General features: G+C 37.9%; 1 protein-coding gene across 10 annotated transcripts in view; it reads right to left on the bottom strand.

The window, feature by feature from the left end:
• The window catches only part of ncam1b (neural cell adhesion molecule 1b), an 80,345-nt gene that overhangs the window by 27,971 nt on the left and 26,425 nt on the right, over window positions 1-25,949 (bottom strand). For 6 of the 10 annotated variants that reach the window (XM_076873290.1, XM_004558136.3, XM_076873288.1 and 3 more), the window contains 8 exons: window positions 12,285-12,359; window positions 11,461-11,670; window positions 10,270-10,413; window positions 9,038-9,175; window positions 8,543-8,660; window positions 5,629-5,789; window positions 1,542-1,684; window positions 287-310 (listed from right to left, as the gene is read on the bottom strand). In XM_076873290.1, the coding sequence (XP_076729405.1) occupies window positions 287-310; window positions 1,542-1,684; window positions 5,629-5,789; window positions 8,543-8,660; window positions 9,038-9,175; window positions 10,270-10,413; window positions 11,461-11,670; window positions 12,285-12,359 (1,013 nt within the window). The remainder of the gene's footprint in view (window positions 1-286; window positions 311-1,541; window positions 1,685-5,628; window positions 5,790-8,542; window positions 8,661-9,037; window positions 9,176-10,269; window positions 10,414-11,460; window positions 11,671-12,284; window positions 12,360-25,949) is intronic. The other 4 variants (XM_004558138.3, XM_023152914.3, XM_076873293.1 and 1 more) reach the window with 1 other exon arrangement.

The following is a 25,949-nucleotide window of genomic DNA, read 5'->3' as shown; positions in this document are numbered from 1 at the left end:
TTATTATCTTATTAACCAAATTTTCAACTGATCTCGTGAGATAAGCTCTGCGCACTTGCTATCCCGAGAACAGTTGAGGTTTTCAGGCAATATTTGGAAAGCATGCGGCAGTCAAATCAATTTCATGAACTCTGATGAGATCATTCCTTGGGGTTTTTCAAGAGGCAGCTGGGAAATTTTCAATAAAAAGGGATGATTTGATTTCAGTGGGAGTTTTTGTCATATCTGGAGGCAAATTTTACAACACTACTCCACTACATTTCTGTGCCACGCGGATTTTTCCTACCTGATAGATCCTGTTTAGATGTGCCTGTAGGAAAAAAATGTAGCGCATGTAATGGACTGGCTCAAGAATTTCTCTATGAGCTAGAAGCATTAGGCTCAAGCATTTTCCTCCTCATTACCTCCCAACTGTAGCAACACACCAAGGCCTTGGAGAGTCAGGCCAGGTGGGACATAGATGTATGAGAATACAAATCAAGTATTCACTGCTTTTGATGGTTTGCACATGGAGTAATGCAGAAGACCCCAGAGAACAAACTGGAGTATCAGGATGTAATGGAGGGTAAGAAGCTGGCTCTTGACCAGTGCAGAGCCAAAACAAATTTAAAAGATGGCAGCAGAGTATAGACAAATAACAATTTCATATAAATCAAAATAACTTTTCAATCACTGGCATGAGAAGAATAATGGAAATAGTGATTGAAAGTGCTAAACAAACACTTGAACGTTCAAGTGCTCGTTCAAGCAAATACAATAGAAAACGGGCAAAGTTTAATTATCGTGACTTTTCTGGGAATGTTATAATTAGGTTTATGTTGCTGATCTTCGTGGCATTTGAGAAATCTCAAGTCAAATCTGAATCTACTCCATATTACTGACTGACTATAATTGAGCTAATTACAGGAGATCCACTGGGCCATCTCAAAGGAACTGCTAATTTAGGGTAAATAATTAGCAGTGCATAAACCTTGTTGGGGGCATTCTGCAATGAAACTGCAAGCTGAGTCCCCCACCTGCAAGTAATCAATATACCACTTCAGTTTAGGTTAAAGATATTCAATTCCTCTCCTCGAGACACCGGTGTCCTGCAGGTTTGTGTTGCTCCCTTGTGGGTACGACCTAAGTGTGTCCCAATTTCACATCACCCACAATAAGGTATAGTGAAAAAACAATGTACTTTTTCCATTTTGTACACAGAGGAACAGATGCATTAAAAGATAAAGATAAAATTGCAAACTGTAAAGGAAATAGGTGTCTTCGGGCATTATCGTTTTTCTTATTCGTTTTATTCATCGCTAATTTTTTGTTATGTCATTTTCTCTTAATAACATAGGAAAAACTTTAAAAAAAATAGGGGTTAGAATATATTTATAGTATGCAACTGGGACACAGACTATATCAAACTACTTTGCACCAGGTGCAGTTCATTAACTCCAGAAGGAAAAATGCATACAGGCACTCACGGACCAGGATCGAGTGCCTAGGATACATAAGTATCTTGCTACTACTGTTCACTCGCCTCCCTGTAATCATTTTACCTGCTCTCCTTCTGTGAAGACATGACCTCCGTAGCTCCAGGTAATGGTGGGAGTTGGGTCCCCCGACGCCTCGCAAGTCAGGGTTACCTGTTCTTCCATCTCGGTAGCAGTCTGGTTTATGATGTATGTGATGTTAGGTTTGACTGTAAAACAAAAACCCAACGTCATCACACCTGCTCCATATAACAAGGCAGCCAGGTGTTACAGCCGCACGAGTATTATAAGCACAAGAGAAACTCTAGATTTGAAATGAGTTCAAAGAGGGGATGAGGATCAGTAGTTGACAGGTAAGGGGGATTTTTATGGCAGTAAACCTGTATTTAAGCTTTCCCAGTCCCAGCAGCAGTTACGCTGTGATAACCATGTGTGCCTCCAAACGTAATTTGTGTAATAACTTATTTAGCCTATCTCAAAGGAGCCGGCTTTCATTTTTGTTTACATTGGAGACAACTGTCAAGTTACACTACACTCGAGTTAACCTGAAAGCGCAGCGGGGTGCTGCAACGGTGACATGAGCCGAGCAAACGGAAGTGCTGTTTACGAATCAGTTGAGCATTACTTCGTGCTCCCATCTTTTCTATTCCGCTCCAAAAAGGATGAATGCATGGATTATGCAATATGCTGAAAAAGCGCAGCCCCAGACAGGATCGTAAATATAATTTGTAACCTGCCGCCTAAGAAAACAACTGCGACTTGGTTTTAACTGCTATGATCTCAACTGATAATTATTAAATGAACAAAGAAGCAGCGTTTAAGAACTTGTACTTACAGCCACGACTATCAAAAGGCAGTCAGCACGATTCAGATCATAGCTTTTTAAATAGACTGCATGAGCTATTTAAAGCCTGATCCATTCCAATACTTTATCATAAAAACATTAGGTACATGGGTTTTACATTCAGAAATGTTAAGGAGCTATTTGCTAGGCTAATATCATTCTATGTATTCCAATTTCCAAAGGCTCGTAAAACTGATTTTCTAAGATTCTTAGTTTAAGCTTTTATGTCACATAAAAGCATACCCTAAAGTTAGACTGGTTTTGGTAATTTAGTATAGGTACACTTCAGTTTTATATTAAACAGCTGATATAAAAAGGAGCCCAAGAAGGGTGTTGTTTTCGGGTGGAGAACATGGGTGAAAGGACAGGCTTGGGGCTCTGGTGGAATCAGTGCATAAGTAGCCATGACCAATATCTGCCTGAAGACTAATGTTGAGAGTAGTTAGTAAATTGGATTGGGTAGCTTGCCCTCTATTGCTTGTATTTCACCCTTGCACCTGTTCTGGCACACGTATTAGTGTTCATCTGTGGATTTACAGCTTTACAAATAACATGTCTAGCATTTTAAAAGGACGGCTGATGCCAGGTGGATGAAAGAGAGACAGAGGCCAGCTTTTATAGGCTGTAAGACCCAGATTAGTTGTATTAGCTGATGACCCAGCCCCCAACCTCCCAAGGCTAGCGCAGTGGTTGAATAGTTAAAATAATTAATTTATATGCAATTGCTTTTTCTTGACCTAGATGGAAAATGTCACAAGGTTGACAAAAGATATGATAGAGAATTTAAGATGAAACTACACTATCTCTAAGATATAAACCAAAGAATGTCAGGTCAAAGTCAGCCTCATTGTCAAAAACCATATGTACAGATCATACACAGGAATTTGAAACTGCAGTGCTCCCACGCCTCTTAATGTTACACTAAAACAACATAAAAGATAAAAAGATGTATTGTTGCATCAACTTTTAATTTTTACCTTTATTAGCATTGCTGCATACTTTAAATAAAATTGACGAATGAGAATCCTAAGAGCTGGGAATACAGCAATTCCCAAAAGGAGGTTGTAAATTTACCTGTGCACACATTTTTTAAAGAACTGAAAGAAATCTTTATACATGTTAGCAAGAAATGAATGAGATGGAAATCACAGTGCGATGATCTGTGCCATTTGTCAAGCAGGTTGTTTTTTGTGAACACTCAGTGTTTCAACATGATCTCATTTCTTTTCACTAAGGATGGTCTACTGTATCTTCAGCTAAGCACTGAAGCATCTGTCCTTAGTATATAGAGAACCTGACTAGTCCTCCTTGTGGCTAACACAATGCTTCCAGGGATCTACTCTAGAAGCCAGGTTTGGAAAAAACTGAGCCTGTTAACGAAGAGATGAGGGAAACGTTGGCTTTTCTGTTCTAGAAAAGAAAAAATCGACTGTGACCCAGTAACAGACACCATGAATCTAACCTGCTCACTGACAAGTTTTCTTCCACAAACTTTGAGATTCCCTCTGATTTCTCCCTCCCACTACATCTGAACTAGCTGACTGACACTTAATCTCATTTCCTCATTCAGTCACTTTTAAAGAGCATACCAGAACAGACTGCAGCTCTGCAGTCTTTTCTTAGTATTTAGGGCATTTATCTTTTTACAAATATTTAAATCCCAGTTCATCAGTTCATTATTTTCTGTGTGTAAAATGCACAGATTTAAAATCGGTGATTTATTATCAGCTTAGAATAAAATCTATGGTTACATCTTTCAAACTCTGTGACTCTGTGGACATTAAGGCAGCTGTCAGGTTGTCAGTCAATTCCCCTGCACTAAAACATTTACTGTATGTTACTGCAGCAATCATACTTTAAATAAACCGTATTTGTATAAAGCTTTAGACACATAATATACTGATCATTCATCATTCATTTGTCACAGTGTAATCTATCTCACTGATGAAAAGATGTCTGTCATAGAGATGATGTGAATATTTGAGTGAAAATTAGCCTGAAATGACTTTAACACTGAACTAAATGCAGTTTAAAGGAACATTTTAAAGGCTACTGACATACTGATTGTATTCTGATTACAATTCATGCTTAAATATGTTGACATGTTGAAATGCAGTCATTAAATTCTGTCAAGAAATATACTGAAGGGTACAAAGTCTGAACATAACTGACAAATTTATCACTAAAAGCACACTTAGTGTGTCTAACTAATATCCGATCCACAAGAAAACAAATTCTTATATGTTTGATTCATATGTTTGTCGTCAATTTCTGCCACCTGCTTTTGTCCCCGTCAGGTTACGGCTGAATAATTAGATTTACTAGATAATTAATTTCTGATGTAAATACTGGGTTGGATTCCAGCTTCATCTAATAAAAAATCAAGTTATTTAAGTTCAAGGTAATTAAAATGACTTTTTTTTTTTTGTCCCGCACCTGTTTTTCTGTTTTTGTTGTTTTAAGATGAATGGCACGGTCTACATTGAAACACATTCATAATTCTTGGTCCAGTGGATTAAAATGGAGGCTCTGCTCTTTGTTTACCCATTGTAAATGGTAAATCTTGGTATTGGAGCATCACTGACGATGGCTTACTAAAATATACTCACAACTGATCCAGACACATTACTAAATACAATGTTTTGATGGATCATCCAGGTGAGGAAGACTGTTTACCTGGACGTTCTCCCACTGAAAACGCTACGTCCAGATGAACAAATCAACTTTTTGGGGTTACTACATACAACTTCCTCCAAGAAAGATCCTGTGCCACCACAGAAAACGCAGGATTGTAGCTTTTGCTAAACGGAAGTAAAGAAACCAGAGCTTTGTGGAAATATTTCACAAAATAATGTCTTAAATGATGGCAACATACAACAGTCATTTACTAACTCTAAAGAATCGAGCTATTGCCACTTCTCTTGATTTGAAAACTAAACTCCCTCGGCTAGTTCACTGATAAGGTACCAAAAGACTGGCACTGATACTATAATTGGGCTTTAAATTATGGTCACTTTGAAGTGACAAGAAAACCTAGTGGGCAAAAACAAAGGGGGAAAAAAGGAGTTTAGAGATTTCAGCTGAGCTCATCCCACTTGGCTTGCTCTCTAAATCCTTAGGCTCCATCCCAACATGAAACAATCACAACCCACACCGACACACCGTATTTTGAATGCCTAAGAAAACAGACACAAAACCGTACTATTGTTCTTCTCCCACCTACATACACATATACCTCATTCCCACACACTTGGAGCATTTTATAATTCCACTTTCGTTCATGTAAATACACAAAACAATCTGTCTTACCAAACACTTTCAGACTGAGTTCCTTTTCAGTTTCTCCAGCCTTGTTCTTGGCAATGCAGGTGTACTCTCCTTCATCCAGTTTGGTAACATCCATTATCGTCATTTCTGAGCCATCTTCATTAAAGCTGTACTTCTCTCCTGCCTCAAGGTTCACTTCGTTCCTGTAGAAAAGGCGAGTGTTAAACCCTGTATCCATTTATCCACACAAATTTAAGCACTCTTCTTCAGCTGCAACATTTTCAGAGATTTACTTTTACCAGGATTTCAAATTTCATCATCCTTCCATCTAAAGAAAATCTAGTTATGTACATCTATAGACAGACCAATAGTAGTTTCATGATCACCAAATTACAAAGTGAAATTCCAATGTTAAAAAAGCATAATATTGTTTGGCATTCTTTGGCACTCCTTTTGACATTTGTTGTTTACATTCAATTCTACAAAAACATCTCATTTATTTTTATTCCAGCCTCGTAGAGTATAAATTATTACAAAAAAAGGCCAACTTTTGGCTCTTGAATTGTCTGCTCTTTGTGACCCTGGATCTAAGTTTTGTGCCGAGTTAACAGATGAACAGGAACAGTTTAACAAAGCAGAAGCCTATCAATGGCTCTGAATGGAGCCATTGATAGGCACAGAATAATGTGGCTATTGTTGTCATGCTAGTCTTCATGTTTCACTGTTTACATGCTCCTTTGATATCCTGTGATTAAGTATCCTACTGCAATGAATAAATCAGTTAGTAGAGTATCCCAAATAACCTAGAGTGCCCTGCATGCACATAATAGTTACTTTGACCTGTAGGCTGGTCTGAGGTAGTGCACAGAGCCAGTAGCATTCCTGTCACATTACTGTATAGATATTTTCATGGAGACTGGGTTTGACTATTCAGATAACTGCATGCTAAAGTCTTTAGACAAGTACTGGATGGGAAACTCAATCCAATAAAGCATTATCATATAGCTTTTCTCTGAAAGCAAGGCACCCAGCAGCCTATATTTAGTGGGCTATTCGAACTACAGGTTAGTGATAGGGGAAGGGTTGAAAAGTGTGCAGTTGCCACTTCTAACACATTATACAAATTATACTGGAAATTAGTCATTTTTTGTTAAAAAAGATCAATGGAAAAAAATATGTTCACTTATTTTCAAGATGATACAAGCTGATATTTGGTCAGTACACATACAAACTATGCAGCTCATTATTTTTGATTAGCCCTGCCTCATTAGTCTGTTGCTGCCAGCTTTTATCTCTCCTGACGCCACGTGTAAGTCATTTGTGGTGTTTACAACAATTGCCTTTACAGAGCCGACACCCGCGATTTTAACGAAATGGTTCTATGAATTGAAATGTTGGTCTGGCAGTTGGTTATTCCCGCATTCACTGCAGTTCAGACAGAAATATGTATTTGATTGCTGTTAAAAATGTACTTTTGTTCAGAATGAAATGCGTCAATAATTATTAAAAGAATTACCATAGATTTTTTTTTTTTACATGCACGTATGTAACCCCCCAGAATTAACCGTAATAACTTGCTACATGTAAAACTGATGACACTTCCATAATTATCAACTTTGCTTTTTGTTTAATGTTTATTAGCTGATGTTAGCACAGCATCCAAGGGTGTCGATGTGGACATTTGTCAGCATTTAGCTCAAAAATCTGATGTAGCTGCTTATGCTATTAGGTAAGTTCGGCAATTATATAAAATTAAACTCGATTAACTGATTTGTTTAAACTTTAACAGGGTTTAAATTAACTAACTAACTAACTTAAGAAAATAAGTCATCTTTACAAGTCATCCTACACTTGCCTGCCACTTTGTTAGGTACATCTGTTCAACTGTTCATTAGTACAACTATCCAAATAGTCAATCACTGGCTCCAGCGCACTACATTTAAGCATACAGACTTCAACAAGATTAAACAACTTAAACTGAACTCAGAATGGTGAAGAAAGGTGATTTAAGTGACTCCAAATGTGGCACGGTTGTTGGTATTAACCAGGCTGGTGTGACTATTTCAGAAACTGCTGATCTGGGATTTTCCCCCTCAACCAACTCTAGGGTTTACAAACAATGCTCCGAAAAAAAGAAAATATCCAGTGAGTGGGAGTTCGTTGGGCGAAAGTGCCTTGTTGACGCCAGAGAAGAATGGTCGGACTGCTTCAAGCTGACAGAAAGGTAAGAGTAATCCAATTAAAAAGACAGAGGCAATAAATGCAGCAAGTGATGAGCCACAGCAGCAGAAGGCCGCACCGGGTGTCACTCCGGCCAGCTAAGAACAGGACACTAGAATAGAAGATTGCCAAAATGTCGACTGGTCTGATGAGCCTTATTTATTGCTTCAGCATTAAGATGGTAGAGCCACAAATTGATGTAAACAACACAAAACATGAATCCTTCCTGAAATGTTTAGGCTGATGGTGATGATCTAATAGATGTGGGTAATATTTACTTGGCTGCTTAGTACCAGATGAGTATTATTTAAAAACCTCAAACTACCTGAATAGCTGACAATGTCCATCCCTTTATGACCACAGTGTACCCAACCTCTAATGTCTGCTTCCTACAGAATAACACCATGTCACAAAGCTCTGATCATCTCAAACTGTTGTTGTTGGGTTTTTTGAAAATGACAATGAGTTCACTGTGCCAAAATGTCCTCTAGAATTTAATTCAACAGAACACCTTCAGGATGTGATGGAATGAGAGATTCACATCATAAATGTACAGCTGACACAATTTGCAGCAACTGTGTGACCCCATCATGTCAGTATGGACCAAAACTGAGCTCTGAAGGCAAAAAGTGATCTACGAGTATAAATCACATCAATGTCCAAAGATGCAAATGCCAAAAAACAACAATGATAATAACAAAAAGGTATTTACTGTACTTGGTTTTATTAGGTTTACCTTGTCCAGGTCACCATGGGTTCAGGATAACCATCAACAGCACAAGTCAGGATAGCCGGCTGCAAAACGTCTGCTGTAGCATTTACCTCTGACTGCCATATCCTGATTGTCGGGAGCACTAAGGTACAAAGGGAAAAATAAAATAGGCAGACACATATGCAGAATATAGTATAGCTCTAGATATAAAGAGTGCAAGTGCAAGAGAGAGCAAGTGAGAGGAAAACCAGAAACAGAAGCAGTGACAAATTCAAAATACTTATTTTAGACACACTCATTTGCTAGGCTCAGAAGTTACAGGAAACAGACTTCATTAGCATGAAACATCTTTGATACACGGTTGCTCTGGGCAACTGTTTCCACATTGATGTTGAGCCTGGTCGCCTCTAAGGATCTACAGCTTATTTAAGCATCACGGGACACCTGCCACACACAAAATATTCAGACAAGAACAAAAAGGAAGAGGAAAAAGCGTGAGGGGACGAGAGGGTCGCTAACCATTCACAACGACCTTGATGACACGCAGATCAATCTCGCCGCGCGCCATCAGGCGACCCTCGCAGGTATACAAGCCCTCATCAGTCTTCTTTATGCCACGGATTTGAAGGTGATTGTTGTTCAGTACTTTAAACCGAACTGGAAGGAAGCAAAAGGTAATACATCTTCAGGTATGCATATTTGGCAAGTTAATAACAGCAGTAAATGCTACATGATAAACAGCTGTTAGCAAAGAAGTGAGTAAGGCATCAAAAAAGAAAACTATCTCAATCAACTCAGCTATAAAGACTTTGTTTAACTTAAGCATTTTAACACTAACATCTTAGTCACTGAAATGTTTGGTGACAAAAACTGGAATGTCATTTTATTGCTCATTTGATATTACCTTAACTATCAAATTTGAGGCCATATATCCAACAATCATTTTACGAGCTCCAGAAAAACAGAAGAGAATCTAAGCAAAGCCCACATGAACTCCTTCAGTCTGGGATAAAATGTGAACCGAATAAATGTAGTCACATAATAATCAAAAATACTATTGCAACCCACACATAAGCGCATGTTATTATTTTTCAGTGAGCAATAACACTGCCGTACACATTATTATACTGCTCAGTGTCAAGGGTGAATAACAGAGAGTCAATTGTATTTTCAAATTCAAAATCAAATTAATTTTTCCCTTTCAAAGCACAGGGTGAAGAATGGCAACAAAAGCAGTGGATGACTCATTTTATGACTCAAACACCAGGATCTGTATATGCATATATATATATATATATATATATATATATATATATATATATATATATATATATAAATATATATACATATATATATATATATAAATATAAAATATTTCGTTGGCTGTGTGTTTTTATTTATGTAGTGCATTTTTACTACAGTTTCCATTTTGCCTTATAATCTGTTTTTGTTTTATTTTGGCTGTTAACATAAGTGCAACACTACAATATCACCGAGTTACATCTTGATAATGTTGCGGACATCTCACATTTTGATTCACCAAACTGCAGCCATCAACATAATCTCGTGGCTAACAAACAAAATAAACAATAAAAAAGCAAGCTATAACATCCTGAGAAGTAATGGTCAGTATGGCTGAAATCATCTTATTCCCTGCTCATTAATCCTGAAATTTGTTCACCTTGTTGTTCTGTGTTATAATCAACTGAAAACAAACTGAAATATAAATTCTGCATTGTTCATAAACTTACCATCTTTTTCCATCTGTATTTTCGCTCCTTTATATTTCCAGAGGACAGTGGGTGGAGGTGAACTAACAACATCACAAACAATGTTGGCATTGTCTCCTTCAGTAAACTCTTGGGGTGAGGGTGCGTTTTGAAAGGTGATTTTTTCTGGAATAAAAAAAGAAAAGCACTATATTCACTCAGTGACATAACGAGGTTCATTAAAGCTTTCACTCTCTATGATTGCCCTGCTATGGCACTATGTTTTAGTAAAACACTATCTTTAAAAGTAGTGCTGTCTATGCTAATAAATCACAACTGAAAATGATCAAACTGAAGGAATGCTTAACATTTTTTACCAAAAATCTCATTCATTTTATTATCACCCTAAACAAGCTCCCCTGGCTCAAGTTACCAGAACTGAAGCAATATCTAGCCAAGCCATTTCTAAAATTGACTGGTTAATGGAATTTGCTGGAAGCTTTTTAGAAAGAAGCAGAACTGCTACCTGACAGACTTCAGCAGGACACAAGTGACAGAATTGGATTCCGAACTGGAAAGCTATAGAGCTATCTCATCAAGGCTTAACATATGAAGCCATTTAGCTGTAATGCGCAGCTCATTTCTTGAAATGGTCGGTAAAAGTTTAAATGTAAAGTCTGCTCCTGTTAAACTGGCCGTCTGCATGGGGCAAAAGCAGTTATAGGTTATCTCTTATATGGCTTGCAAGCTGTAGCACTGAACTAACTATGCAAACTGCTGCTGGTACTATACAAATGTTCATTCACAGGAAGTTGTGATGTTTTGTACACTTCTGTGCACAACATTGTGCATTGCTGTTAATATGGGTGACCACTTCTAATAACATCCTGAAACAGGCCCTGAAATAACAGAAAAGTTCTGTTTGGAAAATAATTTCATCTCTGACGGACAATTGCTGATGCTTGGCATTCATGGAAAATAAAATCCATTATTCACAAGAACTGCACAACAGACAGGATCATTAAGCAGCCTTCTAATGGTCTTCCGACCGTTTATTGAACTGATGAAAAATCCATCCTCACTTGAAAAGAAAGAATAATGTGTTGCCCTTGAGCAGTCAATAAAATACTATGAGTTCAATGAGCAGGATTCTTTTTCTTCTGTGTTCACACCACTCAGTAATTTGGAGTGTGTACCGTATACTGTGGGGTGGGGCGGTGGGGGGAAACTTACGGAAGATCTTCACTTTGACTGTCGACTCCGCTTGCTGGTCTCCATTGGTAGCGACACACTTGTATGTCCCAGCACTTTCCGTCCCGGCTTTATACAGCGTGAGGGTGGAAGATGACTCATCGTTACGGGTTACTGTTGTGTCTTGTCTGTTCGGCTCTATCCTGTCCCCGCTTGGTCCAAACCAGTCTATGTGCTTGGCAACGCCTACAACTAAGACAACAGACAGAACAGAGCAGTACATAAGAAACAGGTATCTATAGGGTAACACATTTCAAATCAGAGAAGTCAGCCACTGCCCACAGACTGTACATTGTAGGTGGTTCATGCTCCTGCAAGGAATGAAGCGTGTGGTTTATGCATTTTAGCTGTGTCTAGTAACTAAGACATCAGAAAATGTTATATGTTTTCAAGGTTTGATGCTAAACAAACAAACCAAAAACAAAAGGACACTTAATCTCATCATTCATTGATGACTGATTGATGAATGTATGATACACATTCAAGTAACCGGAAAACCACTTAACATAAAATATGAAGGGGGGTGTAGTTGTCCACTTTAATCCTGCAGAAGAGGAAGTGTGGCTGATCAAGCAATACTGTGTATTCGTACCACAAACATCCATGCATATTTATCCATACACCTAACACATGGATAAATATGAACTGATTCCAACAGAAACACAGACCTCTGCTATGTTTTGTCTAGTTTAACCACTTTAAACTCATTTTTTGCAAAACAGTCTAAAAAGTGGGTGAACTGTTAAGGTGCAGTTTATTAAAAAAGCTTAAAATATATATAACTTGGAACATTTTGATAAACTTACCTTCACACACAAAGAATTTGGACTCTCCAAGACTAATCTCACCGTGGGTTGGTGTGATCTGTACTTCCAATGAAACTGCAGCAGAAAAACAAACATACAATACAAAATTAGAATCAACCCACTAAGTGAAGCGCTGATTAAGAATGCTTAACAATGTTTCAACACTGAGATGGAACAATTATTAAAACAGGAAACAGGCTAATTAGATGCGCAAATGTCTGCATATCAATGTGTTCCATCTATATGCAAAGGCAAAAGCAATCACCTGCAGGCAATCAGAAATACGACTGTGGGGTTCTTTAAAAATATATTTTAAGGTCTTCGATTTGCTCATGTTAAGAGCAGCACTTGAGTGTATATCTTACTTCCTCCAGAACCGAGAGTGTACCTTCAATAGCACTTTTAATTTCTACTGGAAAGGATCCAAAGACTTGCTGGAGCCAGCATCTATCTACACTTTACTGCACTTTAAGGAATATGCTTCAGTTTTCTGCCACATAAACCTGATATTATCTTTGTACATTCGTCCATATTTTTTTTACCGAAACTTAAAATGCAGTACAAACAATAAAATCAATCAACATGCACATTCAGAAAACAACAACAATGCCAATTTTGGCCCTAGCAGACATGTCACCAAAAATATGGACATTTCCTATGCCTCTGTTTCCTACAGTCCTCCTGTCCTATCAAGAGAAATAACATCAACACAGCAATGCAAATATTCCGCTAAAATTCAGCAGCTGGAACCAGTGCTGTGCTCCCAGTGTACCTTGAGACGAATTATTTTTAAAAGACTATTTAATTTTTAGAAATGACATCGTCTGGCAAGATGAATGTAATGCCTCTCAGTGATAGCCTGCACTTCATCAAAGATTGTCAGATAATACAAATCTCTTTTTCATCCAAAGAGAATGATGCCTTGAAACATTTTGTACTTAATTAGAACAAAGTGTGACTTGCTTCCTGCAGAACCTCCCAAGGGGGCACTCAGGGTTCCAGTGGATGATTAAGAATGGTGTCGAGATTGACCTGAAGTCCCACTCTATATCATGCATGAGCAATACTGTGTGGCTGTGTACCAAACTAAAGGTCAAGGCAAGAAGGTCTCCATAGGGACATCGATTGACACGGGAAAATAGCACAGTTAGTTAATAATGTAAGTTAATGTCTGGAGCTGGCAGAATTATTTCTATATTGTCAACTTGTGGAGCAAACAGGTAATAACTGATTTTATTTTAGTCAATTTGTTTCAAGTCTTCCCACAAAAGTGACACATCCCATCAAATGTGAAGTACAGTTCAAGGTTAAACAGTTAAAGGTTAAAGAGATTAAACAAAACCCAACAATATTGTTGTATTATGTTCAATTTTCTCACGTTCAAATGTGATATTCACCAAACGGCCGTTGTATCTGCAACAGAATTCTGTTTGAGGCACCAAATACAGAAGGAAGAACTCCTTAAATATTACAGACATGTAGCTTATCAGATGCACCTACATATACATATGTAGGTGCATACAAGTGTCTATTATCTACATACACATATATACATATACATACACACACATATACATACATATGTAGGTGCATACAAGTGTCTATTATCTACATACACATATACAGTGGGGCAAAAAAGTATTTAGTCAGCCACCGATTGTGCAAGTTCCCCCACTTAAAATGATGACAGAGGTCAGTAATGTGCACCAGAGGTACACTTCAACTGTGAGAGACAGAATGTGAAAAAAAAATCCATGAATTCACATGGTAGGATTTGTAAAGAATTTATTCGTAAATTAGGGTGGAAAATAAGTATTTGGTCACCTCAAACAAGGAAAATCTCTGGCTCTCACAGACCTGTAATGTCTTCTGTAAGAAGCTTTTCTGTCCCCCACTCGTTACCTGTATGAATGGCACCTGTTTGAACTCATCATCTGTATAAAAGACACCTGTCCACAGCCTCAAACAGTCAGACTCCAAACTCCGCCATGGCCAAGACCAAAGAGCTTTCAAAGGACACCAGGAAAAGTATTGTAGACCTGCACCAGACTGGGAAGAGTGAATCTACAATAGGCAAGCAGCTTGGTGTGAAAAAATCAACTGTGGGAGCAATCATCAGAAAATGGAAGACATACAAGACCACTGATAATCTCCCTCGATCTGGGGCTCCACGCAAGATCTCATCCCGTGGGGTCAAAATGATCATGAGAACGGTGAGCAAAGATCTCAGAACCACACGGGGGGACCTGGTGAATGACCTGCAGAGAGCTGGGACCAAAGTAACAAAGGTCACCATCAGTAACACACTACAACGGCAGGGAATCAAATCCCGCAGTGCCAGACGTGTTCCGCTGCTGAAGCCAGTGCATGTCCAGGCCCGTCTGAAGTTTGCCAGAGAGCACATGGATGATACAGCAGAGGATTGGGAGAATGTCATGTGGTCAGATGAAACCAAAGTAGAACTTTTTGGTATAAACTCAACTCGTCGTGTTTGGAGGAAGAAGAATACTGAGTTGCATCCCAAGAACACCATACCTACTGTGAAGCATGGGGGTGGAAACATCATGCTATGGGGCTGTTTTTCTGCCAAGGGGACAGGACGACTGATCCGTGTTAAGGACAGAATGAATGGGGCCATGTATCGTGAGATTTTGAGCCAAAACCTCCTTCCATCAGTGAGAACTTTGAAGATGAAACGAGGCTGGGTCTTCCAACATGACAATGATCCAAAACACACCGCCCGGGCAACAAAGGAGTGGCTCCGTAAGAAGCATTTGAAAGTCCTGGAGTGGCCTAGCCAGTCTCCAGACCTCAACCCCATAGAAAATCTGTGGCGGGAGTTGAAAGTCCGTGTTGCTCGGCGACAGCCCCAAAACATCACTGCTCTCGAGAAGATCTGCATGGAGGAATGGGCCAAAATACCAGCTACTGTGTGTGCAAACCTGGTAAAGACCTATAGTAAACGTTTGACCTCTGTTATTGCCAACAAAGGTTATGTTACAAAGTATTGAGTTGTGTTTTTGTTATTGACCAAATACTTATTTTCCACCCTGGTTTACGAATAAATTCTCTACAAATCCTACCATGTGGATTCATGGATTTTTTTTTTCCACATTCTGTCTCTCACAGTTGAAGTGTACCTCTGGTGCAAATTACTGACCTCTGTCATCATTTTAAGTGGGGGAACTTGCACAATCGGTGGCTGACTAAATACTTTTTTGCCCCACTGTATATACACACACACACACACACACACACACACACACACACACATATATATATATATGTGTATATATATATATATATATATACACACACTAGAGGTGGGAATCACCATACATCTCACGATACGATATTATCACAATACTTGACGCACGATACGATATTATTGCAATTTTTAAAAATATTTTGCGATATTCAGACTCTGTACATAAAGGTAAACTTTATCAATATTCATTTTATCTAATATCAAAGTCTCGCACTCAGTCTTTCTCTCATTTCAGTCAGTTTTATTGTTGACAAACTGAACGGTTTGTATTACAGTCTAGTCCAACTTAACTGAATGCAACCATCTGGTACAATTATAGCTATTCTGAACTATGAAATTTATGAAAACTGCAGCCCCTTCAGCAACTGAAGAATTTGAAAGTAAATTAAAACAAAATATAATTTTACATTAAATAAAAAAGTTTTAAACTTAATTAAAATAAAACATGTCTTAAATGAAAATAAGTAAACTGTCATGTTTATTGCTGCCATAAAAAAAGTTAAACACATTTGGACAGTGAAGGAATGTCAGGATTCTTGCTCAGAAAAAGGAGCTGATCAAAAAAAAAGTTTTTGTGGACTGGAACATGCTCTGAAGTCAGAGCATGTTCCAGTCCACAAAAACTTTTTTTGTAACAAAATATCGAATTCTGCTGTCCCTGTATCGATACATTATTAGCAAACAAAATATCACGATACTACACAGTATCGATTATTCCCCCCACCCCTAATATACACACATATACATATATAAATGGTAAATGGCCTGCATTTGTATAGCGCTTTTCTAGTCCCTAAGGACCCCAAAGCGCTTCACACTACATTCAGGCATTCACCCATTCACACACACATTCACACACTGGCGATGGCAAGCTACGTTGTAGCCACAGCTGCCCTGGGGCGCACTGACAGAGGCAAGGCTGCCGGGCACTGGCGCCACCGGGCCCTCTGACCACCACCAGTAGTGTGTGTGTGTATGTATATATATATATATATATACACACTAGAGCTGGGCGATAGAACGATAACGATATGTATCGCGATATAACTTTTACTCGATAGAGAAATTAAGCTATCGCGATAGACCTTGCCGCTCTTGTCCTCTTTAAAAAAAAAAAAAAAAAAAAAGGTCAGCCGATCCAAATTCAGTAGCGCAGAGCCGAACCAATCACAGCCGCAGCGTCACGTCGCGTGATTTGTTACGTACAGCACAAGTGCCAAGCCGCACGTGTGTTTGTTTGGGAAGCAGCCAGCGGGTAATGGAGGAAGTGAGTGTGCCGACTAGAAAAATCAACCGAGCGTGACCGAAGAGAAAACAGATGATGGTTCCAATGCCGGAGAGATTGTCGAACGGAAGAGCCATAGAAGCTCCGTAGTGTGAAGGTATTTCGGCTATTTCAAGTCTGACAAAAAACAGAGTAGCGTGCACTGTAAATTGTGCCGAAAGCAAGTCTGGAAATACAATAAACTGGTGCATGCGTCACACTGTGCGCCACATTATTGTTTCGGTGAAATGAATTTCTACAATACTGTTAATTCTACTCTCTGCAGTGTTTAAATGCTTACATATACACACAGTTACTGTCCGTCCACACATACGACTCGGTTCTGCTTCTATGCCCCAGCTTTGTTTACTTTTTCCCACCGAGGCTTCTAGACTTCTGATTGGCCAACATTTCTGCACGGTTAGGAATCTAGCGCCACCTGCTGCTTTGGCATGTTCATAGCAGCGTTTTCCTTCATTTCTGCCTTTATGTGTGGATGGGATTATTTTTTAAAACGAAAACGGAAAATCTCCGTTTTCAAAAATACCCGTGTACGTGTGGACGTAGCCTCAGTCTCTGACTGGAAGCGCTAATTCGTCATTCGGCTTTTGTCAGACTAAAGTAACTGTTAAAACTGTTTGAAAAGCTCAGCTATACAACAAGGAGAGATTGAGAATTTCCTTTTAGTTCTCAGTTTATTTGATATTGACAAAAGTTAGTCAGTTTTGTCTGTTCTTCTGTAAAACAAACTAAGATTTATTTTTAGAATTAATACTTTGTTTCTAAGTGGAATTGACAATTTAGTCTGTTTCGTTTGTTCTATTTTGAAACTTAAACGCTTTAGCGGCTGCCTTTTGTGTAGTTTGCAATATTTGCCTTTATTTATCTGAAAAAGTCTCATGTTCCTTAAGTACATCTACCCTGTTGAACTTATTATGGGAAATAAATATTTAAATAAAAACAAGCTGCTGATTATTTCACATTTTACTTGTGAGCAACGGCACATTTAAATCTTACAATTATAGTTATTTGGCTTATATCGTGATAGATATCGTTATCGCCTGAAATGAAAAAAACATATCGTGATATGAAAAAATCTCATATCGCCCAGCTCTAATACACACACACACATATGTGTGTGTATATATATATATATATATACACACACACACACACACACACACACACACACATATGTGTATATATATATATATATATATATACACACACACACACACACACACACACACATATGTGTATATATATATATATGTGTGTGTGTGTGTGTGACATATTGAAATCGCGTTTGAATTTGCGCTTGTTTTATGCTTTCACTTTGCAATCGCGCGAACTGTGTATAGAGAGCGACAGCACTGATCTGTGAGTGATGATAATTTGCGCACCAATTCCTCTGACATCGTCTTATCAATCGTTAACTTACTATGCAAACATGACAAGTGAAATCTCCCGCAGCTTAAACATGTGAGAGGTTGATCGCGCAGAGAATCGCTGAGCGTTATGTGAGTGCGTGTGTAAAAGCAGCAGGATATATATTTTAGTTCTGCTGAGCCAAATAAGACAGGTCAGGGTGAAGAAGTGACAGCCAAAGAAAAGCTTACCACAAAACGGAAAAGTTATGACAAATCAGACTATAAGGCAAAAAGAAAGTGCAGCTTTATGGTTTCATGGACAACAGAATTTCTGTGGCTGCAAAATGACAAGCTAAATAACCAGGGCTGCACATAAGTGGTCCACAGGTGCCCATTCGCTGTCAAAATAAAAATTGCGCACAAGATAAGAAGTTGCAACGCGTGTTTGAGTACATAAGATTTTCAGGAGGAGGACAGACATTTGTTTAGAACTCTTAAAGATGTTGAAGAAGCAAGCTCCTTTAAGCAGTTACTTTGGTGTTCTTCCACCTCCAAAGAAATGTCAGGAGTCCGAACCACAAAAGAAGCACGTATTCTCAGAAAAGTAGTTGCAGGAGTCACAGAAAGATAGATAAATATTTAAATATATAAATTTCTAAGAAGGAAATTAAATAATCAGAATGCAGATATTTAATAATACTTTTTTAGATTCTTATTAGATTCTATTCTTTTTTTAAAATCTGCACAATTCCTTTCTTTAAGCTTGCCCAATAAACTGTAAATAAATATGTGAAATATAAGCAACTATTCCAATGCTAAGCTAAGCTAACATATGTGTGTGTATATTTTTGTTTTGTTTGAGAGGATGATACCAGAAATTCTGGATATGTTTGCCTAATAGATTAACTGTTGATCTATAAACCCCTTCGGCTCTTTACCCAAACTTAGAATCGATGCAATTACTGATATGAAGCTGAAAATAAAATGTTTGCTATATTTTTAGTGACTGGTACTGTGTCGTATTAATGAAAAGACAGTTATTCAGTTGTCTTACAGTTGTATTTTTAAATGTGCCTGTCATTTCACTTTTATCAGAAGGATTTTATATTCAAAGTGATGGAACATAAAATCCTGATATCAAAACTCTTGTCATTCTTTTTAAAATACAAGTGTCTAATAAAAATAATGTCATGCTAATTTTATGGAAAAGGTTTATTAATTTAGTTTTAATTGGACTAACAAATGAGAACAGTTTGTATTTATTTATTTAGTCAAACAAACAGGCAACTAATTTGCAGAGGAGGCACGCCAGTGATAATTATTCAAGTCAAGAGAAGTTTATGTGTACAGCCCATTATCACATTCAGTGTCTAAAACGGTTTTGCGTAAACAATAGTTTTCAACCCAGACAAAACAACATAGGCAAAAACATCCATGCATGCATCCATGACATAAAAATGGAACGAAGGGATAAGAAATGTAAAATATAATAATTATACCAAAATTTGGCTGCGGAAAATGTTTTTAAATTGACTAATGTGATAAGTCCATTATAGGAAGCTTAATACAGAAAATAGTCCAGCAAAGGTTGAATGGAATAAGCTCCCTTAGATAAGAGGAGAAAAGATCTACTATTAGGATTAGGAAGGTGAAGTGGCCATTATGCAGAGGGGTAGGATGTGGGGCAGCTGATGATTTTACATTACAAAGCAGGAATGTCACAGTAACTAACATCATTAGCATCTAGCACTAAGCACACTGAGTAAAATGGCAATGTTCTCTGTGCATTTACTTGCCCCTGAAATTTTAACAGTAATACGACTTTGAGAATTTGCTCGGGGGAGCGTTAAAAGTGGTACAGTAAAAAACAATCAACTCAGAATATACAGTGTACTCTAATATAAAATAGAAATGCAAAGGCTGCAGGATGACCTATAACACACTAAATGCTCACCACTGCAGTGTTTGAAGACAAACAAAAGATAAAACAGATGCCTTGTAAAAGCCTGAAAAAATTTCATCTCATTACCAAAATCAAGGTCTGTAAACTAATTGTACCAATCTATTCTCTGTAAACCTGCTAAGTAGGGCTGGGCTATATCATACCGTTCACGGTGATACCGGTGTAATTTTGGGCACCGATAGGAAAATGAAATATCGCGATAGAACATGGGTAAAACGCGCACGCGCAGTGCCTTTGTTTTCATACGCACATGGCGGCAACGCAGAATGAGAAGAGCGAAAGTGGATCGTTAAATGAAACGGATGAACCAGAATTGGTTTGTAAAAATGCTGCAACTTCAGTGGTGTGGAACTGGTTTAGCTTTCGTATGTCAGATACACAACAAAGCACTATTTTTGGTAGAGCATGCTAGCGGGCCGTCGTTATTACCGTGTTGTTTGGAAAATACGGCACAATTAAAATCAATCCTTTGATTTTTCTGAAAATCGACAGTGCCCCTTATAATCCCGTGTGCCTTATGTATGAATTCTGGTTGTGTTTACTGACCTCGAAGCGATTTTATGTCGTACATGGCGCTCGAAAATCTGTCAAATGTTTTAGTACGACTTTGCTAAGCTACGAAGCCGCACCGCTTGATGGATTGTCGGAGTATTACGGCTATATTAGGCAGGCGCCTCGCAGAGTGACACGTACTGTATTACCTAATATTACCGTATTGTGTGTGTATAACCTATTTTTTAGTTTTGTGGATATTATCCATGGTTATGCTGAGGATATGTCAGCCAGTTTCCACTGGAAATGCCTTTTGGTTAAACTGTCAGCAAGGAATTTGTTAAATATTTATATAACTTTAATGCACATAAAAAAACAGCTGTTTGTTTAAGTGAAAATACGTTGATGGGGTTTTTTGCACTAATAAAGTTGTGGAGTTGTAAAGCATTTTGTCTAGTGTCAATTATATCGTCAGTTAAATCGTTATCGCAAATTTTCAAATGTATATCGTGATAAATATTTTTGGTCATATCGCCCTGCTCTACTGCTAAGTAATGATAACTGTTAAACAAATAGAAAGAAACTTGGTGAGTAGTGACAGAAATGACCTATACTTTTCATCTAACTCTCCCAACTGTATGGGTTGAATTATTGTCACAAAGTCAGAAAGCAGTGAGCCCAACTCTAAAGCCTGTCAGCATACTTCACAATGCTGCTTTTCCTATTAAAATCAACAATGCAAAACCACTTTCATATCCTCCGAGCAGGCTGACATTCAAGTCCCAAAGGGAAATTTTATCACATGATCCCATATCCTCTTCCCTTCCATTCAACAAATGTTGTTTTTCCTTGTTCTGTAAGGTATTAGAATACAGTAGCAACACACCTGCACCATCTGAGAGTTTTCCAAATGGAATTGTTCTGTAGGCCAAGCACTAATTGGTTCTCTCAGATTGAAGGCAGAACCGTTGCTCTTCTTCGCTGAGAGTTATGAAGACAGGGTAATTGCTCTCCAACGAGCAGCTCACTTTTCATACATTAGTGAGGCTAACAAGCTACTGTAGTTCATCTTGTTAAAGGGCAAAAACTCTTTCAAAGCAGAGGGTGGCAAAATTGAAGAGAAGCAAATTTGTGGTCTAGAAATTTGATATGCATACATTTCCCACACAATCAGATTGTATAGGAAAACAAATATTGCAAATATTTTGAATGCAAGCTCTTGGCTGCAATAAATAGCTTACAGGGAATGAAATACGCTTTTCATATTAATATGAAAAGAGTGTAAATATTTTCTGTTTCATTATGAAACTATGGTGGCGCAAATTAGATTAGTGAGCGGCTACACTATTGGTAACTAACAGGAAATCTGAACAATTGAATAAGCTTAGACTGGATCACCACATCAAAGAACTTAAAGGAGTAGAACTGTAGATAAGAGTAAGCAGGAAAATTATTTTTGCCTGTAGCACACATTTCAAACACGGTTTACCAATAACTGTGATATTTCTTAATTCCCCACCTTAAGAGTATTTATAGCATTACTTGTAGCATATTTCCAGAAGTAGCAGTTATAGTATGCCAGTTGGTTAATCTACATAATCTAAACGGTCCAGACTGAAATGACTCAACTGCTGGATAGACTATATTTTGAACAGTCACAGCCTTCAGATGATGAAACTTCTCTCTATGTACTGTATTACAGGTTGTTTTCATAGTAGAAATACCAATTACCAGGAAAATACTTCATAGCATAGCATAGCATAGCATAGCATAGATAGATAGATAGATAGATAGATAGATAGATAGATAGATAGATAGATTTTAGGTTGTGTGCAGCTGTGTTTCTTGTGACTTTGGTAAAATAGACTGCCACTGATGTTGTCTACTTGCTAGTAGATTTTTCTCAGTTTCAAGGGAAACATAACACTTTTTACACATAATCGTGTGTGTCCTGTTAAATTAACACTGTCTTTCAATGTTACAGACTGTTAGGGCTGCCAAGTTTGCTTCCAAGCTCACACATTACTGTCATTTTATTATCTGCCACAGATGCTAGCAGATACCTTAATGATAACTAAAGGCTAATGATAACAGATGGCTAATGTTGCTGTCAGGTAACTGCCAGTACATCTCGGCAATTAACTGAAAATAAAGCAAAACCGGTATTCACCTCTAATCAATGTGATCTTGCCGATGTTGGTTATTACATTTGATTGTTTAAAATCTGTTAGTACGCCTCCCAGTATATATGGTACCTTTTAAATCATACCACCACATGTGTTGTCATGTGACTTCGCTGCACCCAGTCTAGCATGATGGAGGAAAAGCCAAACACTGAGCTGATTACCCAACTTTAGTTTGTCCAGTTAAAATCTGTATGGGTTCTTTGGACAATTTTTTTGGCTTTAGTAAAGACAACATCAAATAAAAAGGAGAAAACTGTGGGGAAAATACTTTCATCTGTTACAACACGAGTACAGTAATAAAAAATAAATACATCTCAGCTTCATTAGTTTGGCATATTCACAGTACAAAGAGAGTGAACTATGAGGCCAAAAACAATACATATACTTCTGCAACAAATCTGAGTCGCAGGTGCATCATATCCACAAATCCTGCTGAAACCCAAGACATAACCTCATATAGGGCTGTTCGATATAACAATATATATCAGATGATGATATAAAAACATCTATCATTTCATTTTACGCCATCGTTTGTTTCGTGCTGTCGCAAAATAAGCTGTTTACAGCAATATTTTTTCATCGTTTTGATGGTCACTGTAGTGGCTATATTCATTTCTTAAAGTTCTCTCTTTCGCTTATATTTAATATAACCACACTACCTACGGACAAACGTCTGCTTTTATGCGTTGTGGTTAGCAACAACGACGGTAAAACCATCGCGTGTCCGCTTGTTTATCTTCCACATAACCCTTTCACAAGAAAGCTCAAGATCCTGTTGAGACTTTTCAAAATAAACCGAATCACGTAAAAGAGTATGCAGAGTATTTACGGATGAGAAGCAAAACAGAGCCGTCAGGTGCTAAAAAATAAACCTTAGACTCAAATGTTAGAACCGGCTTTTCCCCGCAGCATGCCGTGTAATAAATACTCACAAAGAAACAGCAGCCGTTACAACATATGTCTAACGATGTATAGTTTCATGCATCTGTTAAAACACTCGACTACAGGTACACAACGCCCAGCTGGAAAAACTTCACGCAACTTGAGCTGCCCGAGATTCACAGAATTTACCAAAAATGTTAAATTTTTGTGATTTATACCGTAATCGGACGATAGATGTCTTATATCAGGATATGAGATTTTGGTCATATCGCACAGCCCTAACCTCGTATGCATCTGCCAATAAATATAACTACGCCTCGTCTCAACGAAGCCGCTAATGACTGTTACTGTCCCATTTTCTACTGTCCTGCAGCCACTTGTCAAACTGACTGGAAGAGAACAGACCAATTCAAAGAAAGAAACCCTACCTCCAAGTAGTGTTTTACAGCAAAATTGGAGACCAACACAGGCACACCATGCCCAAGAATAAATGCAGCCAATACCATAACTATGTTGAAGGCTCTACATATAGATTCAACAGAGACATATAAATGACGTCCTGTTTGTGTTGTGTGTTAAGGCCCCGATATCTTCCAAAATCTTCATTCTCTCTGCACAGCCTCTGTTCAAACGAAGCCATAATAAAGCATCCAAAAACAAAACTAAATTTGTTTACCCCAAACATCTTTGCCCAAGGAATAACAAATGTTTGTAAAGTTTCAAAACAAAATTTAATGCACAAAATCAAAGAATGTAAATGCAATGTAACTTTTTACATCCATTCCTTCCTTACTATTCCTTATCATATTAGATATTTGAGCTTGATCGCATTGAGTTGCACTATTTTAACTGTAAACACCTCATCATAAAACACAAACAATAAGAATTAAACTTTAACAATTTACAGGGAGAGTATGGCTCTTGAATACTGACGCTGGAACAATGACCTAAAAATGAGGATAGCAGAAGATGGTCTAAAGAGTACCAGAAGGTGCTATGTACTACTAATTGCCAAACCTTACCTTAGGCTCGTAAAACTTGCGTTCATATAGCAGTACCATACACAAACCTGTGCTATGTTTCCTAGCCGTTAAGGCACCCAGCAATAAACTGGATGAGAAACCTACAGAGAAATAAACAATTCAAGTAGAAAAGACTGACCCAGTTCTGAAGAAACATGTAATTTCCCTGCAGTTCAACTTGGCATTCAATTGCTTTTACATAAAATGAACACAAAAACGTCCCACTGGGGAGTGCCTCATCCAAATCAACCTGAACGTGTCCGCCTATGATGCAATAAACAACCCAGGAACACAAAGTTACAATGCAAGGTTGTCAGGAAGTATTCAAAGAAAATTCAAAATTCAAGAAACAGACAAACTGTAATAAAAAAATAAAATAAAAAAAGATAATTACTGTAAATAATAGCTGTTGTTGACTAAAACAAAATATGGCTGGAATTTAAAAATCAACTGCCAACAACTGGTTTAAGATTGCTTGTCTCACCCAAAATCTAAGCTGCAAATTAAAGTCTTACTTAAATGAAATAATGACAAATTACATCACGAAAACACCAGCAATGTTTGTCTGTTTCTTCTGCATCCAAACAATAACTATGCTCCTGACATTAGCAGTTCATTTGTGATGTAACATTTTCTGTAGCTCTGGGCAATGTCATATTTGGATGCAGGCTGATTATGACTATAGGAGACAGCTTGCAGTGTCAATAATTCATGACTCTGTAGGTCATCAACCACACAGTGGTGTTTTAGTCTTGGAGAAATCTCATTAAATTCATACTAACATGTATAAAAAATGAAATTATTATTGGTAAGATATCATCAGTTACATAGTTTATTTATTTGCTGCTTCTCAATGCAGATCACAGCATGATGCTGGAAAATGCAAAACATGTTTTGCCATCTATCTGAATACAGCTGTGGTTTGGGGACCAGAAATGGCAGCAAAAATCCTTCTTGAAACTCTGCTATCATTTCTATGTACGAGATTCTATTTAAGGATCATGTTTGCCATTTCTTCAGAATAGCCATAGGGTATTATACTACAGCACATGCACAATTTCATGCACATGTGCTCGCACGTGTGTACAAGCGTTTGTATGTAACGACAGTAATGGAAGGGTAAGATTTCATGAATGAAAATTATGTACATTGATGTCCCTGGGTTACAGCAATCAGTGGCTGCAGCTGGAGGACCTTTAATAGCCTCATGTAGCTTAA

Source organism: Maylandia zebra, linkage group LG14 (genome assembly GCF_041146795.1).
Source record: "Maylandia zebra isolate NMK-2024a linkage group LG14, Mzebra_GT3a, whole genome shotgun sequence".
Lineage (NCBI taxonomy): Eukaryota > Metazoa > Chordata > Actinopteri > Cichliformes > Cichlidae > Maylandia > Maylandia zebra.
Note: the sequence above shows the minus strand (reverse complement) of the source record. Positions and strands in the feature narration are given on the sequence as shown.